General features: G+C 44.2%; 1 protein-coding gene across 1 annotated transcript; it reads right to left on the reverse strand.

The window, feature by feature from the left end:
* Positions 1 to 5,532: 5,532 nt before the first annotated feature.
* LOC125434560 (phospholipase A2 inhibitor gamma subunit B-like) lies at positions 5,533 to 12,569 on the reverse strand. The gene is made up of 3 exons (XM_048500056.1): positions 12,455 to 12,569; positions 8,793 to 8,909; positions 5,533 to 5,775 (listed from the first exon to the last, which is right to left on the reverse strand). Exons 1-3 carry the CDS (start codon positions 12,537 to 12,539, stop codon positions 5,579 to 5,581), a joined length of 399 nt encoding a protein of 132 aa, XP_048356013.1. The 5' UTR covers positions 12,540 to 12,569; the 3' UTR covers positions 5,533 to 5,578.
* Between the last annotated feature and the right edge of the window lie 5,819 nt (positions 12,570 to 18,388).

Consider the following 18,388-nt stretch of genomic DNA (forward strand, 5'->3'; position numbering starts at 1 on the left):
TGGATTTTTATTAGTGATCTACAGTTCTGTTGTTTTAAAATTGCTTTTTGAAGCAAAGTTTAAACATTCCTTGGCATGTGTACTGGACTTGTTGATTCAGTAAATCTGAATCAGCAAAAGGCCCGAAAAAACCCATATTCGGCTATTTGGTGTTTCATTGCCATGGTTTCTAGTAGGAGATGTTGACCAGCCCTTTGAGGACCCATAGCACTGGATCCCCTGAACCAAACTTCACCAAACTTGGGTGCTATTATCAGGAGAGTCTCCCAAAGCCACTCTGCAAGTTTAGTGTTTCTACCTTGACAAACACATCAGCTACAGGCAGCAAAACCCCAAAAAACCCCCAACATTTTCTGATTAACTCAAGCGGAGCTGAATTTTTTTTGGGGGGGGGGGTTGGGAAGTTGGGAGAAAGCTAGAAATGTCCACATATTTTAGGTTTTTAGGGTTTCCCAATAATATTAAAACCTGATAAACCTGAACCCAATTTTTAACATTTTTCCCAATATGCTCAAGCCATGAGCCATACTCAAAATCTTCAATCAGGTAAGTTGGATTAAAACTGATGCCTAGATCTGGCACAATTGCATTGACTTCAGTGGATTGATTCTCCCATTTCCTCTTGGCAGAGACAATCGCACTTATTTCTTATATAAGGTTATAAGTGCAGAGACAAGAAAGAACACCAGAGAGCTTTCCAGGCGACAGGGAGTGAGAGAACTCAAATAACCTTTCCCACCCCCTTTCCCATTCATGGTCTATCACTAATTTGTCCCTTTAATGCTCTCTGTTTTTTATTTAATTTAAAGCAGGACCCCTTACATGAAAGAATAAAAGCTCTCCATAAGACTTCAGAATATGAGAGATGGCTATATTTGTATTAAGTTAATCAAATTTCTTTTCTGCCCAGCCCCCAAGGCACCAGAGGCATATGGGAAGCCATGCAGAATGACATACATATCAACTTAAGAAAAAAGATATTGTCCATTAGCTGTTGTGGGTTTTCCAAGCTGTGTGGCTGTGGTCTGGTAGTTTTTGCTCCCAACGTTCTCCTGCATCCATGACTGGCATGTTCAGAGGCATTATTCCCACCATATTGTACCACAAAGAGAAACACATCTTACAGTGGTATGCCACTGACGGTGCCAGCCATAGATGCAGGCAAAACATTAGGAGCAAAAACTACCAGACCACAGCTCCACAGCCTGGAAAACCCATATCAGCCAGTTGATTCCAGCCATAAAAGCCTTCAAGAACATGTTGTTTATTATTGGGAAGAGGAGAAAAGGCAATAACTTTGAACGCCCCGAGAAAAATAAATCTGAACATTCTCCAAGACAAACCTCCAGCTAACAGCCAAGGAAAGCAGTGGAATGGGGAAAAATGATTAGGTCTTGCTTGCCTAGTGTGAGGCACTCAATATCCTGGAACTGGGAAAAAACCAGCTGAATGCTGAGATGCAGTGGCACAAACATGTTTATTGTGATTCTGAAGGAGCATCCTTAAGCAGGTCTAAAGAGCAAGTCCAATTGTATTCAACTAGGTTGAATTAGGGTTGGCAGTGCCATCTTTGGAAATACCTGGACATTTCAGGGATGGAGCAGTAGGTGAGCAGAGTTTGGGGAAGCGGGTGGAGGGGAGTTGAATGGGTGTACTGCCATACCTGCGAGGCCGTCTAACCCCATACGTCAGCCCCCACGACAGTTTTGCCCATCTTCAGCATTGCCTGATTGCTGATTCCATCCATTTTGGGGCAATGCTGGCCCTCCTGGCCTTTGGGTTGGGCGCCATCTGTGCAGGCATCTGTGCATGCATTTTTATCTGGAATTTCTGGAATTGCTGCTATAATGTATTTTACTGAATTTTAATGTTTTATTGTTATACTGTCTTTATGAGACCTTATATTGTATTTGTTTTATGTCTCATTGTACACCGCCCAGAGCCCTTCGGGGGTTGGGTGGTCTATTAAGTCGAATAAATAATAATAATAATAATAATAATAATAATAATAATAATAATAATAATAATAATAATAATAATAATAATAATAATAATAATAATAATAATAATAATAATAATAATAATAATAATAATAATAATACTGAAAATGAACACGTAAAACTACTCTGGGACTTCCGAATTCAGACTGACAAAGTTTTGGAACATAATACTCCTGACCTCACGATTGTGGAAAAAAAGAAAGTGTGGATAGTTGATGTTGCAATTCCTGGTGACAGAAGGATTGATGAGAAGCAACTGGAAAAACTTACACGATATGAGGATTTAAGGATTGAACTACAAAGACTCTGGCACAAACCAGTAAAGGTGGTCCCAGTGGTGATCGGCACACTGGGTGCAGTGCCTAAAGATCTTGTACGGCACTTAAAAACAATTGGCGCTGACAAAATCACCATATGTCAGCTGCAAAGGCCACCCTACTCAGCTCTGCACGCATTATTCGTCGATACATCACACAGCCCTAGATGCTTGGGAAGTGTCCGACGTGTGATGTAATACAAAATCCAGCATATTGATCTTGTTTGCTGTGTATAACTGTTTTGTATAATAATAATAATAATAATAATAATAATAATAATAATAATAATAATAATAATAATAATAGAGCCCGCCTTCCAAAGCAGCTGTCTTCTCCAGGTGAACTAATCTAGTCTCTTTCACCAGAAAATCAGTTGTAATCTCGGGAGATCTCTAGCTACTACCTATAGGTTGGCAGGCACATATTTTTAGGATTGCAATCTAACACCATTGAAATTTGGAACACCTTTTTCTGCCATATATTGGTTTGTTTAGTAACAGATTGATATTTTCCCCTCACTGGTCTGGCCCCACACAAGTATCCCTTTTAGGAAGTGGGAATTACAAATTACATCAAAGTGCCCCACTTCCTGGAGAGGTAGGAAACCCCAGGGCTGCATTTCATGGGATAATCTCCCTTGCAACAATAGAGATTGTAAAGAATGCTAAATCATTGTGTAGGTAAGAGCTGCGACATCAGAGCATCAGCAATGCTTGCCACCTGCAGAGTCTGGAGATCTCCCAGAATTACAGCTAGGATTTCTAACAATGCTTCAGCAAATGCTTAGAGATTTGCAAGGGGGATGATACTATGGAAGGGCAGAATTTGGGGACAGTGTGATGTCACTTCTGAGTTATGTTGTATACTGCCTCCCCAATCTCAATTGTCTTTATCACAGAAATTAGAGAAAATTCCTAGAGCATCACTATGTGGAGGCTTCTTTTCTCCCTGTCCATAATTCCTTAGGGGCAGGAAATTGGGACTGGGGGAGCAATTAATTTCCTCCAGGAAAATGGGAGACCTAATGACCAATTATGTCCAGACTACAGAGATCATTTCCCCTGGAGAAAATGACAGTTTTCACCCCCTCTGACCTTCCTCTCAAAACCGCCTTCCCCAGACACTGCCCCAAATCTCCAGGAATTCCCAAACTGGAGCTTGACTACCCTACCTTGATATGTAATTTGTTTGTTTGTTTGTTTGTTTATCACAGGTAGACTAGAAGAGGCCAATCTCAAGAGAGGGCACAAAGGAAACCCATCCCTTTCTTTAAAGTCTGGTGCTGTGCATGTTCCTACTTGAAAGGGTGAAAACACCCCCAAACAGATATTGCTTTTGCCTTTCAGAGTGCAAAACCACTGAGAGATAGCAGGGAAGAAGCTAAACATTTCCTCTGAGGCCCTAAATGACAGATGTGATAGACAGCTGTATTCCCAAGAGTTGTGAAGTAATAGATCTCTGTGATTGACAGAACTCTTGACAGTTGAGAATTGACCACTGAGAGAGAGAGAAGTTAAGAGACAGAACTTGGAAACAGCTTGGGTGAGCTGTAAGCTGTCTGGTGGAGAATTCTCCTCAGGAGTGAAAAAGAATACATTTTGACTTTTTTTGTATTAGGACAGGATCCATAACCAATTATCTAGAGAAAACAGCTCTAAGGTTTATAAAGTGCTTCCTGTTAGTTTAATAGGAAATAACTCTTGTAAAACAAAATCCCAGACCACTTCATGTGAGAAACCGGATAAATGTATTAAGGTTCCTAACTCCAACATTAAAGAACCTTTGTGTAAAAGAAAGATGCTTATGTTTAAGAAAGTGTAAAAGAAGATTAAGTTTAAGAAACAAACCAATGAGTGCCAAAATAAAACACAGTAGAAAATAAAGGTTTAAACATTTGTAACTGAACCACCTTAATACATTTGGAAGTGCAATATATCACTTGAACTTAACCATCTCAAACTTCTCAATTCTGTTTTTCTGTCATAATCTACATTCCTGGTATGAAGGTTTGCTAACCTGACTTTTATATCCCACGAAAAAGAGAAAAATATTATTATTTGAAAGTTGCATTTCAAAAAGCCTCCTGCCATATATTTCTTTCTTTTTTGCCATTTAATTTTTATTGAGGTATTTTTCTAATGTCAGTACAACATAGCAATCATTATAACAATAATAATATGATCATTATTAAAGGTTATTAAATGAGGTTATTAAACTGTCCTTGTTATGTGTAAGAAAATCTTGTGCTTTAGCAGTATTGGTGATGATATAATTTCTTGTATTGAATTGAAAGTTAAGTCCTTCTGGAAATTTCCACCGATAAGCGATGTTGTTTAGTCTTAATACTTCCACTAGGTTTGCGAATTTTTTCCTTTCGTGCAACAATATGGTCAGGATTTCTTTGAGGGTAATTAACTCCTTTCCTTCTCCTTGTAATTTTTTGACAGAGTGTTCATGCAGATGTTGTCTCTTAAATTTTTTCTTTTACAGCTTATTATTATATCTCTCGGCAATGTCCATTCTTCGGCTATTCTCGAGTAAATTTGGTATAACCTAACATTTTTCTTCTAGCTATTTCTTCTTCCTTTAGATTCCCAGACTTCTTTAAGCATTGGCATTAGTCTTTTGAAAAGATTTTCATTTTTTTAAATTCCGGCAGCCCTTTTATTCTCAACATTGTTTCTTTCTGTTTAAGTTCTAGCATTGCCAATGCAATTGCTTGGTTTTGAAATCGATCATTTCAGCATTTCCATCTTTTCTTCTACTGTATTCATTTTTTCTGCATTTTTCCTGTCATGTATTTCTGAGCATTTTATTATTCAAAATAAGTCATAACCGGTTCTACAGAAGAAAGAAGAAAGAAGAAAGAAGAAAGAAGAAGGAGAAGAAGGAGAAGAAGGAGAAGAAGAAGAGGAGGAGGAGGAGGAGGAGGAGTTTGGATTTATATCCCCCCTTTCTCTCCTGCAGGAGACTCAAAGGGGCTGACAATCTCCTTTCCCTTCCCCCCTCACAACAAACACCCTGTGAGGTAGGTGGGGCTGAGAGAGCTCCGAAGAACTGTGACTAGCCCAAGGTCACCCAGCTGGCATGTGTGGGAGTGTACAGGCTAATCTGAATTCCCCAGATAAGCCTCCACAGCTCAGGCGGCAGAGCGGAAAATCAAACCCAGTTCCTCCAGATTAGATACACAAGCTCTTAACCTCCTGCGTCATAGAAGCATTCGGAGCTTCGTTCAGGACTGCAGTGCTAGCGGAGAGCATCTTACAAAAGTAACTTCAGAAGCAGGAAGCCGGAGAGGGCCAGAAAGAAGGATCCGTACGATACCGAGGCTTTGCTACATTGAACGTTTTTAACAATGGTCTTGGATTTTCCAGACCACCCTGCGACCCCATGTTTTAAAACCTCACATTTATCCTGTGTGGAGCAGGCCTTCGTGGTGGAGACTGCGAGCACATTTCCTGATAACGAAAAGCAAAAAAAGAGAGGTGAGGGGGAGGCATCCATTTCTAGTAGCAGCTGTCCATAATTATTGCACTCATCACGGCAGCATAAATAGTACCTTTCTGTTGGCATGGTCATGGTGGGATCAAAATCTCACCAAGCGTTTAAAACTAAGCCGAAATAAAGTCTAAGGCCAGCAAAACTCTCATCATTCTGATGGTTTTGGGGCAGTGGTGGGATCCAAAAATTTTAGTAACAGGTTCCCATGGTGGTGGGATTCAAATTGTGGCGTAGCGCCAATGGGGCTGGGCGGGGCACGACGGGGGAGTGGCCGGGCATTCCAGGGGCGTGGCATTCCTGGGCGGGCTGTGGCAAGGACGTAGCCACTGCGCCAGTCCTTGGGTGGGAAACGAATGCATGCAGGCGCAGGCTGCCATGCACACCGGTGCACCTCCTGCTAGACTGCTTCAAGTTCTGCGCACTACTGCTGAGAGGAGGGGAGTAACTAAGGCAAAAATCACGTGGCAAAATCACCAATTAGTAACCCCCTCTTGGCACACACAAATAATTAGTAACCTATTCTCGGGAACCTGTGAGAACCTGCTGGATCCCACCTCTGGTTTGGGGTTGGTGTGTCCTTTTTTTGTCATTTCTGTTTTAATACGCAGTTTGCCTCTGTTACAAAATGGCACCCCATCCTCTGTGATACAGTGTTCATAGGAGCATTATCCAACTTGAAAATTAGCCTTGTATCAGTGCATGTTTCATAGGCTGCCATGTTCCAGTGAAGGACAGAGATTCCCTGCCCCCAGTGTTATCCTAAGAAGGCAGTCTCCACTTTAATTGGGAGAGTTAGTTGGAGACAGAGAGATGGGAAGAGTGTGGTAAGTAGGATAGATAACCTATGTATACCAGGACAGCCCTGGATGAAAACTGTCAAACTGACCAGGCAGTTCTACAATTAAAACTACCGCATATACTCATGTATAAGTTGATCGGAATATAAGTCGAGGCACCTAATTTTAATACAAAAAACTGGGAAAACTTATTGACTCGAGTATAAGTCTAGGGTGGGAAATGCAGCAACTACTGGTAAGTTTCAAAAATAAAAATAGATACAGTCGGGCGCTATTTGGGGGTCTCTGCCACTGACCCCCCCATCTCACCAATCCCAAGGTCTCTGCCACCGACTTCTCCATGCCGCAGCTTGTCCAGCTCACCCAGGTTGACTGGCTGTCATCCGCCGAGAGCCAGGGGCTGGCCGCCACCGAGAGAAGGCAGAGGCAGAGAAGGCAGCTGAAAGGGGGAAGGCAGAGAAGAAGGCAGAGGAGAGCGAAGCAGAGAAGGAGGCTGAGAAAGTGACTGAAAGGGGGAGCAGGGGCGTAATGCCAATTGGGCAAGGTGGGCAGCTGCCCAGGGCACCACCTTGTGGGGGGCAACAAAATGCAGGGTTTGTTTGGGGGTATTGTAGTGGTTTTCCATTTTTGGCCTGCAGGGGTGCAGTTTTTAGGCTAGTGGCACCAAAGTTTCGGCATATCATCAGGAGACTGTCCTTATGCTACCTCCCAAGTTTGGTGAGGTTTGGTTTAGGGAGTCCAAAGTTATGGACTCCCAAAGGGGGTACCCCATCCCCCATTGTTTCCAATTGGAGCTAATAGGAGATGGGGGCTACAGTTTTGAGGGTCCATAACTTTGGTCCCCCTGAACCAAACTGCACCAAACCTGGGGGTATCATTAGGACAGTCTCCTGATGGGACCATGAAAGTTTTGAGACTGTGCCTTCAGAAATGTGTCCCCCCTGCCCCAGCCTGCAACCCTCATTGACAGCAATGCAGAAAACTCAAGGCAGAACAAAGATTCTTGGGCAAATTTCTGGGATGTTCCTTCAGGGGGTGCATTTTTTGACATATCAGCACCAAAACTTCAGGGTCTCATCAGGAGACTGCCCTGATGATACCAGCCAGGTTTGGTGAGGTTTGGTTCAAGGCGTACAAAGTTATGGACTCCCAAAGGGGGTGCCCCATCCCCCACTGTTTCCAATGGGAGCTAATAGGAGATGGGGGCTACAGTTTTGAGGGTCCATAACTTTGGCCCCCCTGAACCAAACTTGCACCACCATTATTGGCCAAGCCAGGCTACTAGATTCAGAGTTGCCTGGTGTGTGCCAACGATACCCATGCAAAAAAAACCCCCTCCTTAGCTGGAGGTTGCACAGATGGAACAAGGAAGTGGATTGGGCATAATGGAGATCAACTTTGCTGGGGACGCTTCACAGTGGGAGAATCCTCTATTTAAACAAAATAAAAACTGTGGGAAAAAGTCACTGTGAAGCAAACAGCTGCAAGGTAAGCACTGCATGCATAAATGGCCAAAGTCTCTGCCTGATACCTTACAGCAAGAGCTCCTATGTGGCCCCACTAAGACCTAGAAAATAGGTGGGGCCGGGTGGGGCTGCTGCCCAGCAGGGCTTCTGAGTGGCCAATAAAGATCTGATTGGCTGTGCAGATTAAAATAATGCCTCATTGACAGCTACCATCACCAAGTTGATTTTATTCTCTCTTTCACTCCTCTTTCCCAGTATAATTGTAAAAAAATGACTCCCTCCTTCCCTATAATTGGGCTTCCTTTGTGTGTGGTTCCACTGCTCAAGGCTGCCATTTTGTTTTTGTCCATGTCCCACAGCAGTCATTTTGTAGTTGTGCCTACCACCTTGTGTCAGAATTCCTTAAATTCAGAAAGGTGGGGACTTCCTGCTTTAGAGAGTTGCTGCCTCTCAAAGTAGACAGTCCCGGGCTATCTAGACTGGGGTCTGCAACCTGCGGCTCTCCAGATGTTCATGGACTACAAATCCCATCAGGCCCTGCCAGCATGGCCAATTTGCCATGCTGACAAGGGCTGATGGGAATTGTAGTCCATGAACATCTGGAGAGCCACAGGTTGCAGACCCCTGACCTAGACCATGAAGCAGCTTGACTGGACTGGACAGTCCTGCATCCTGTTCCATATCCTGACCTTATCATCACAAAAAGCTCACCTTTTGTGGATTCAGTCATCCAAGTAATGCACGTATCTTGGCTAGGTAAACACATCTGTCTCTTCCCAGAGCAACTGGTGGTCTGAGATGTACAAGTTTCACATTCCAATGAGGCTCCTGTGGAGGAAAGCTGGAGACTCACATAAAGTGCAAAATGAAAAGATTTTTAAATTCATCTGCTGGACAAAAGGCCAAAGGCAACTACGACGTAACTCCTTTTTTATTTATTTATTTATTTATTTATTCGATTTGATAAACCACCCTACCCCCGAAGAACTCAGGGCGGTGTACAACAACAAATAACAAGACAATAAAACAAAATCGAATAACCCCAATTAAAACAATACAAAACCTTAAAACTATTAAAACTATTAAAACTATACCAGCAGTAACCTACAAAAAATGAATGATAATAATAAAAGGCGTCTGGGATCCAACCCCCAGTGGACAAACCCTGGGCTGGAGGGGGTAGGCAGATGGTCAGATATATAGCCAGTGCGCGGGCAAAAAAAGAGGGGCGGGCTCAGCGGCCGGCCCCCCCAAAAGCCTGGTGGAACAACACAGTTTTGCAGGCCCTGCGGAACTCGCCGAGGTCCCGCAGGGCCCTAACTGCTGGAGGAAGAGCGTTCCACCAGGCAGGGGCCAGGGCAGTAAATGCCCTGGCCCGCGTGGAGGCCAGCCGCATCATGGGGACCACCAACAGATTCGCCTCCGCTGATTGTAGGACACGACTCGAGACATATGGGGTGAGACGGTCCAACAACTACTATCACCCCTGAACCTTAATGACCTCTTGTTGTTTTCCTGCTGTTTGGGGAGTTGAGGGATTCACCAAAAACTTTTAAATATGAGTTAGAATATATTACAATGGAGGCTTAATGAAATAAAAACCCAAGACTGTTTTATTTGTCTCTTTTGAAGGGAAAGGTACGTCAGGTTTGCAGGAAGATTTCAGGAAATAAATTGGGAAACTTAATAATTGGAATAAGGAAATTCAGGATATCTATAAACTTGACTGACCATTTGACCATAATAAATGTTGATCGATTGATCCTTATAAACATGTATCTGTATAAACATGTAGGATGTATCTGATGCAATTCATAGACAGGTTTGATACTTTTGATTCAGAGTGAGATAGACAACCTTTGGTAGTCACTGCTTAGTTCAACAGGCTTAAACTTCTGATATGAGTGGAGTCTAGGAAAAACACACATTTGTTCCAGTTTTCTTCCCTAAAACTGATTAGGGATCACCCCCTTCATTGAGAAGGAGGTTTTTTTGGTTTTAAAAAAGGACACGCAAATCATTTTCCTCATGCACATGATCTTTCTTGATCCTAAAGCATTGTGTTCCTCTCACCTCAGCTTCCAGCCTCAACTAGTTATCAATACAGGCAAAAGATGTATATGATTTGAAGAGAATCCAATTTTCTGTCACACCAACATAAATTCAAGTGATAACCCCCTAAACCCTTTTACCTTTATTTTCACCACTAGGATCTTTGAATACTCTTGGTGCTAAAATATTTGGTGCAATTTCTCTCCTTTAGCACAGTGCATTCTTCATTTCTTTTTTTTTGGTGTGTGTTTAATTTAATCCTATTTGGCATTTCCTGGAGAAGGATAATGAATTCTTCAGGGCACAGATGACCTTACTCCACTTGCTAGAGATGTTATGGTCAGACTTATGTGGCTTTTCAGATTTCAATATGCAGTGCCGGATTTGAATATGTACTGATTTTAGTATGCACTGATTTGGGCATACACTGCTTGAATGTTTAGCCTATTCTTATAGCCATGAGAAAATGGAAACCTGGAACTATTAAGCAAAAGCTGAGATTCACAGAAAGGTGAACGCAGCACCCAACACCATGGTTTGTTCTCTTCTGCAGTTCTGCTGCATTCACACAGCTTACCTGGAAAGATACCATTTCTCCCTTAGGAGAAATGGTATCTCCCTACCTTTAAGGTGCTCTTTCTGTCCTCAGGGTTTACTTTCAAGTGTGTTCTTGTGGCCTACTAATGAATCTATAGCAGTGATGGTGAACCTTTTTGAGGCCGAGTGCCCAAACAACAACCCAAAACCCACTTATTTATCGCAAAGTTCCAACACGGCAATTTAACCTGAATACTGAGGTTTTAGTGTAGAAAAAACAGTTGGCTCCAAGGCACGCATTACTTGGGAGTAAGCTTGGTGGTAGTTGGTGGCTTTGCTTTGAAGCAATCGTGCAATACTTCAAATGGGTGAATTACAACCCTAGGAGTGTTTAGAAGCAAGCCCCATTGCCAGCAACCAAGCTTACTCCCAGGTAAAGGATTGTACTTTAGTTCTTCCCATGAAAATCAGTGGGGTTTAACAGCACTTAACAGGGTTACCTACATGTTGTTCTCAGCAGCCCAGGCCAGCCTAGATGTGTGTGTGTGGAGGGCAATTTTCCGCACCCCCACATGACGAACTCTGTTCACGCGTGCCCACAGAGAGAGCTCTGAGTGCCACCTCTGGCACCTGTGCCATAGGTTCGCCACCACTAATCTATAGTAATCCCTGCTCCATTGTAACTATCTATACCGGCTTTAGCCAAAGGGATGACACCCAGGTCTTGGCCAACATCCACTTGAGATGGAATTCAGCAGAGCCCAGCCCTGGAATCTGCTTCTGATTTGCCTTGCCTCTTCAATAGCTGCCTGCAGCAATATAACTTTCTAAGAAGCTTATGTTTACATCAATCATGCAGAGATCCTTTTGGATCAGACTTGTCCTCCTTTATCAGCACTACCATCTCCGCTACCCCACCCATGGAACACCCGTGACCCTGCTCTTTGCAAGCAACTATCTGCCATTACATTATACTCCCAAACTCAATTCAAGGTGTTGGTTTTTACTTTGAAAGACCTACAATGCTTGATACCAGAAGCATTGTCTTCTCCATCATGTGCCTGCCCAGGAATGAAGATCACAGGGAGGGGCCCTCCTGACTGTCCCAGTGGTCCAAGAAGCTCATCTGGTGGGCACATGGAACAGGGCACTTCCAGTGGCAGCCCCATGATTATGGAAGAAGCTCCCCAGGGAGATGCACCAGGCCCCTCACTTTCATTCTTTAGGAAGAAGTTGAAGATGGTTTTATTTAGGGCTGTATTTGGTTAACTTTACCGGCAGTCCTGCCTTTAAATTTTGGGTTTTATGTTTTTAATGTATTTTATTCTTTGTGTTTTATCTATGGCTGATTCTGCATGGGCGAAAAAAAGCAGTGTGAAACTGGTGTGAAAATGGTGTAAAAGGATTTAAAATGGTGTAAAAGGGTTTATACTGTTTTCACACCGTTTTCACACCACTGTTTTTGGCCCATGCGGAATCGGCCTATGTTTCCAAGCTGCCTTGAGCTTTGTAAGGAAGAAAGACAGATTAGATTTTTTAAATAAATAAATAAAATCCCTTCTGTACATAAGTGCTGTGAAGACACAACCAACTTATGCCCCCCCCCCCCGCCAGCAAGGGACTTTCAAGGTAAGTGAAAAACAGGAGGTGGTTTGCCACTGCTTTCCTCTCCAGAGTCTTCCTTGGTGGTCTCCATTCCAAGTGCTGACCTTACTTAGTGTCTGAGATCTGATGAGATTGGGCTACATCATGGAGACTTCCCAGTCACCCCTGCCATCCCTTACCTTCCATGAAAAGCAGAGAGAAGAGGAAGAGTCTCAGGAGATCCTTCATGATAACTGGAGACGCCGTTCTACAGAACAGCACCATCAATCAGTTGTCTGTCATCGCCTTCCTCCGCCACTGTTGAGTTACAAATCAACCCACATGACAGAACTTATATACATTGCCAGCACTCTCCCCTTTCAAAGGAAACAACCTCATTAAAGGTAGCTGCAAGCCCACTCAGGAAATAACATGCAAATTTGTAAATACCCCAGCTGTGTTTGTTAAAATTAGCCAAGGGAGATCAGCAGTGTACCGGGAAGAATGTGGTTAAGAGGGGTGGGGTGGGGGGTAGGTGAGAGGCCAAATATGCTTAAGGATGGTGCTGCATGAGTTAAGACCGGAAGAAAGGACAGCTTTTTTAAAAAAAGAAGAAAAATGGACAGCTATGGCCCAGGCTGACCTAATCTCATCATATTTCAGAAGCTAAGAAGAGCCAAACCTGGTCACTATTTGAGTGGGAAACTACCAAGGAAGTCCAGGATTGCTATGCAGAAGAAGACAATTACAAATTACCTCTGAATAGCTCTTACTTTGAAGACCTCAGAGGACGACCATTTGTCAGCTGCCTCTTGATGGCACTTAAGAACATAAGAACATAAGAACAAGCCAGCTGGACCAGACGAGAGTCCATCTAGTCCAGCTCTCTGCTACTCGCAGTGGCCCACCAGGTGCCTTTGGGAGCTCACCTGCAGGATGTGAAAGCAATGGCCTTCTGCAGCTGTTGCTCCCGAGCACCTGGACTGTTAAGGCATTTGCAATCGGAGATCAAGGAGGATCAAGATTGGTAGCCATACATCGACTTCTCCTCCATAAATCTGTCCAAGCCCCTTTTCAATCCATCCAGGTTAGTGACCATCACCACCTCCTATGGCAGCATATTCCAAACACCAATCACACGTTGCGTGAAGAAGTGTTTCCTTTTATTAGTCCTAATTCTTCCCCCCAGCATTTTCAATGGATGCCCCCTGGTTCTAGTATTGTGAGAAAGAGAGAAACATTTCTCTCTGTCAACATTTTCTACCCCATGCATAATTTTATAGACTTCAATCATATCTCCCCTCCGATGTCTCCTCTCCAAACTAAAGAGTCCGGCTCATTCCGCACACGCAAAATAATGCACTTTCAAGCTGCTTTCACAACTGTTTTTGCCATTCCGCACAGCTTCAAAGAGCCCTGAAAGCAGCTTGAAAGTGCATTATTCTGCGTGTGCGGAATGAGCCTCCCAAACGCTGCAGCCTCTCCTCATAAGGAAGGTGCTCCAGTCCCTCAATCATCCTCGTTGCCCTTCTCTGCACTTTTTATATCTCTTCGATATCCTTTTTGAGGTGTGGCGACCAGAACTGAACACAGGACTCCAAGTGCGGTCGCTTGCCCCCCGCTTCCCCACTTGCCCCCACATTCCTACAAAACACTCTGTTGAAATGAAATGGCCCACTACGGGGTAGCAGAAAGAGGAGAAGATGTAGCGGAATGGTTAGATGGGACCCACAGCAAAACACAAATTCTGATCAAAAGTCAGCCATTTTAAGGCCCTTGTACAAATATTTCAAATGGATAGTTTGGCTGTTCCTAGAGGGATATTGGGGTGAGATGCTGAGGCACTTGAACAAGGAAATACTGGCTAGAAATGTTAACCAGGCTGACTTCTGGCCATTTGTTTTCAGTTGTGGGATTCAGTGTTGCCCACCTAAACCTGAAAACCTCTCGGGGACATGGCAATACTCTTGCTGTTCATGTAAACATGCAAGAGGGGAATGACACACAATCTTCTGAGAGTAGACGGCATGTATCAGAGGTTAATGCACCCTGCATTGATAAAGGTTATTGAATTGAAGCATTTCCTTTCAGGGGACATTCATAACATTGCTAAAGAAACCAGAATGGATGGAAATGTTCCATGTTCACAAGAAATCACGTCACTGTTTGGGCATTTGTGAGGAACATGATAGCCGTGTTACAGATGGCTTGGAGCTGAAGGACTCCAAGAAGACAATCAAGCAAGGAATGTATCAAGTTACTAACAATAGAAGCCATGATGGTTGCCTTTACAAACGTACAAGCTAAAAAAGTCTGGGTTCCAGCAGTTGATATTCACAGCAGGGTACTTAAAAGAAGAGGAGGAGGAGGAGGAGGAGGAGGAGGAGGAGGAGGAGGAGGAGGAGGAGGAGAAGAAGAAGAAGAAGAAGAAGAAGAAGAAGAAGAAGAAGAAGAAGAAGAAGAAGAAGAGTTTGGATTTCTATCCCCCCTTTCTCTCCTGCTCAAAGGGGCTTACAATCTCCTTGCCCTTCCCCCCTCACAACAAGCACCCTGTGAGGTAGGTGGGGCTGAGAGAGCTCCGAGAAGCTGTGACTAGCCCAAGGTCACCCAGCTGGCGTGTGTGGGAGTGTACAGGCTAATCTGAATTCCCCAGATAATCCTCCACAGCTCAGGTGGCAGAGCTGGGAATCCAACCCAGTTCCTCCAGATTAGATACACGAGCTCTTAACCTCCTACACCACTGCTGCTCCATGTATCAGGTCAAAACAGAATGTATTTCTTTGTCAACCATTTAGTATTATGTGTGTGTAAAGTTCCGTAATTTCTTAGCCAAGGACCTACTAGTACTCAGCGTAGCTTCTGAGATCTGATATGGTCAGGCAATATCAATGCCACCTCCCCTCCCATTTGGGATTATAGTGGCTCCTTAATTGTCATGTCCGTAAAATGAACACTTTCGTGGATAATACAATGTGGAATCATATGGGAGTAGAGCATTCTAGGGCAGATGCAAATCTAGGGCAGATGTTGGTGCTAAAGACGTTGACGTTTGTCAGTGAGGCGATTGCTGCTCTCCAGAGAAAAAGAAATGGCTGGTCACTGGAATGATGCCACATGGAGGATGGACAGCCTTGAGACATGTATCTCTAATTTGCCAACGAAAGCTCCACCTCTGCAGATTATTCTCACCACACCCTGTCCCACAGAAAGATCTAAGTGGAATTGTGGATTCATCCGCCACCACTTCCTCCCCCTCCAAAGCTCCCCCCACTGCAAACACCAAGCCATGAGTCTAGAATGCATGAGAACCTCCACTAACCAAACACGAGTCTGCGTAGAAGCATCTCCAAACAGCGCCACTGAAGCAAGGGAGCACCCTGATAAAGCCAAGGAAAGGCCAACTGCCAGGGTTCGCACAACAGTTCAAGGAGGAACTAGGCATGTTTCACTATTTCCTGTAGAAACTCAGCTCCCCCTTCCCCATGCATGCTTTGTGGACTGGGGAATGACTGAGGAGGAGCAGAGCTTTGACTTGCTGTCCCTTTTGCCATCCGCTGTGTCATCTTCTGCCTTCCCCATTCCCGCTCCCTCCCAATGCCACCATGCCCCAGCAACAGCAGCAAAGGTGGGGTTTCTAGCCCAGCCATCTGTGGACCATCTTTCCTCCCTCCTTTCCCACTCCCGTGTCCCTTTCCATCCTCCCAGAGGCGGCAGCTCCTGAGGTGCATCTTCAATGGGCAGTTTGCTGAGTGGGGTCAGCTTCGAGGAGCCCACCATGATGAAGGACTGTGATTCTGCACAGGGGACTGAATGTGAGCTAGAGCTCCAGGAGCCTGAGAAGATGAAGAGATGAAGGGGATCCGCTTCAGGAGATGAAAGGGATCTGCTTGAGGGGCTGGGGGGGGGAGCAGAAAAGAGTACCTGGCTGAGGAACCTCAACATCAACAACAAGAGGAACCGCTCTCTGTGGCAAGCACCTGGCCAGAAGACACCAAATTCTAGGAAGAAGTAGAGGAGGTGGTGGAAGATGAGCAGGAAGGATGACTAAATCACAGCGGTTGCATCTTTTTTCCTTGCCAGGAAATCAAAAGTGGAATGGGAGATTGTGATGGAATAATTCAGGTTACAGGAATAGAAGAAGTCACCCCGGCCTGTTAAAAACCTTTGATCCTCAGAGAAACCAAAGCGAATGGCCAAATGGTTTAGATCAAAGGATTGTTGAAGCACGTGGCAGAAAGGAAGTTCTCCTGAGAAGGAACAAAGGTTTGAAGATTCTGATCCGGGCTGAGCAGCGGTGAGCATCTTTGAGCTCAGGGAGGCAGAGAAAAGGCCTGAAGGAACGGTGCCATTCCTCTGAGAAATATCTGTATTGAACGTTTTATTATTTTCTGTTTTTTATTTTCAATAAAAGCATTGAGAACTCAGCTGGTTTCAGAGTATCTGGAAAAAAGAACCCAAGGTTTTGTGGAAACAAGCCTGGCTCTCGTAAGGATGAGAAATCAAAGAGGGTGGTAAATCAGCCAGCTTTGCCTGTCTCTTGTGTCACCAGCCCTTCCAAGCCCCCTCCAACCCTCCCCCTGCCCCAAATTCCAAGGGACTATTTTTAATGGTGGAAGGACACTACTCTCTTCAGCAAAGAACTACTGACTGCACTTAGTTCTTTCTGTTGGACAGAGTATAATGCAGATAAATGGTTTGGTGATACATGACAGGAGAATTCTGGAAAATTTTGTTGCAACGATTGATTTAACAGCAGCACCATATGACTGATCCCTATGTCAAATAAACCAGGAGCCCCCTGAAAACTCTAAAGACTGGCCAAATTTATTGCAGCATGCACTTTTTTTAGTCAGAACTCAATTCATCACTGAAGCGTATATCCAACAGGCTGATTTATATATAGAACAGAAAGGTGGAGGGATCATTTTGCAAAGAAAAACCCGTTCCAAACAAGAGTCAATCCAACGAGTAATCAGTTCAGGATTTATTTTCCACACATGTTATTTTCCTTGCTTGTGTGTTCATATTATCTCACAGTTCACAGTTTTTCTCCCCTTTCCTGTGCGTGCAGTGTCTGTTTTGATATTTTATTGTTCTATCTTCCATGTCAAGCCAGGGCAGATGTCACTGAAACTGGGAGGGCTGGCCTGAGCTTTTAAAGGACCAAGCCCCCCTTTGTCCAAATCCAAAACCTTTATTAGGCGTAAAACCGGTGTGTGTCAGGAATTCCAAATACAATAAGAAGGTCATTATTGCACAACTTGCAGTACACAGAGTAAAAATATAGCAACAGCTTCAGAGATTTCAACATTAGAGTGATTTAGAAGCTTAGCCATTTTTATCTTATCAGAAAGGAGCATAAATCCTGTTGGTGATACAGTTCTCAAATCAGTTCTAAGTTTGTTGTATTTTGAACAGTGAAGCAGAATATGAGAAAGTGTATCAGTTGTATCAGGACAAAATCGACAGCAAGGCTGGTTTTGTGGAATACTAGAGAAGCGACCTTGAAGATGTACTGACGGAAAAGAGTTGCACCTTGCTCCAGTCATGACCCACCTGCAATTGTAATTAACAAGTTGTTCCAGGTATATAGCAGGGCTAGATTTCTGAGGGGCCCTCCTTTGTGCCGGCCATGTGCTTCGGCCAGCTGACGATTTGCCCGCCCACCTCTCCCTATCTTTTCAAGTTTTGTTAATGCATGTTCTCTTTTCATAGCCACGTACAGTTTGGCGCATGGGTATTGATCTGGAAGGGAGCTAGGGAGCTATCTCTTCCCCTTGGGAGTAGCTGATGGCGGCAAGAGGCAACCACCCTGCCGATCAGGGCAGGTAAGGAATACTTCTTGACAAGAACGTCTGCCCAGCAGGGCCCCACGGCACAGCAAAGCTCCAGTACGAGGCGTCCGTCCACGGGAGCTTCACCATGATGCAGATACAACCAGATCAAGACCCTTGCTAGGCCTCACGCTTCTGCTTGATTAATAAAAGGGCTATGGCCAATTGATTTACCCCAGCAAAAGGAGAGGTGGGGTAATTGGGAAAGGGCTTCGCACAAGAGGTTCCCACCCTCGGACAGCAATTGCAAACAACTGCAAGTCAAACGAAGCAGCAACTGTGAAAGACAAACTAATGACG

Source organism: Sphaerodactylus townsendi, linkage group LG06 (genome assembly GCF_021028975.2).
Source record: "Sphaerodactylus townsendi isolate TG3544 linkage group LG06, MPM_Stown_v2.3, whole genome shotgun sequence".
Classification (NCBI taxonomy): domain Eukaryota; kingdom Metazoa; phylum Chordata; class Lepidosauria; order Squamata; family Sphaerodactylidae; genus Sphaerodactylus; species Sphaerodactylus townsendi.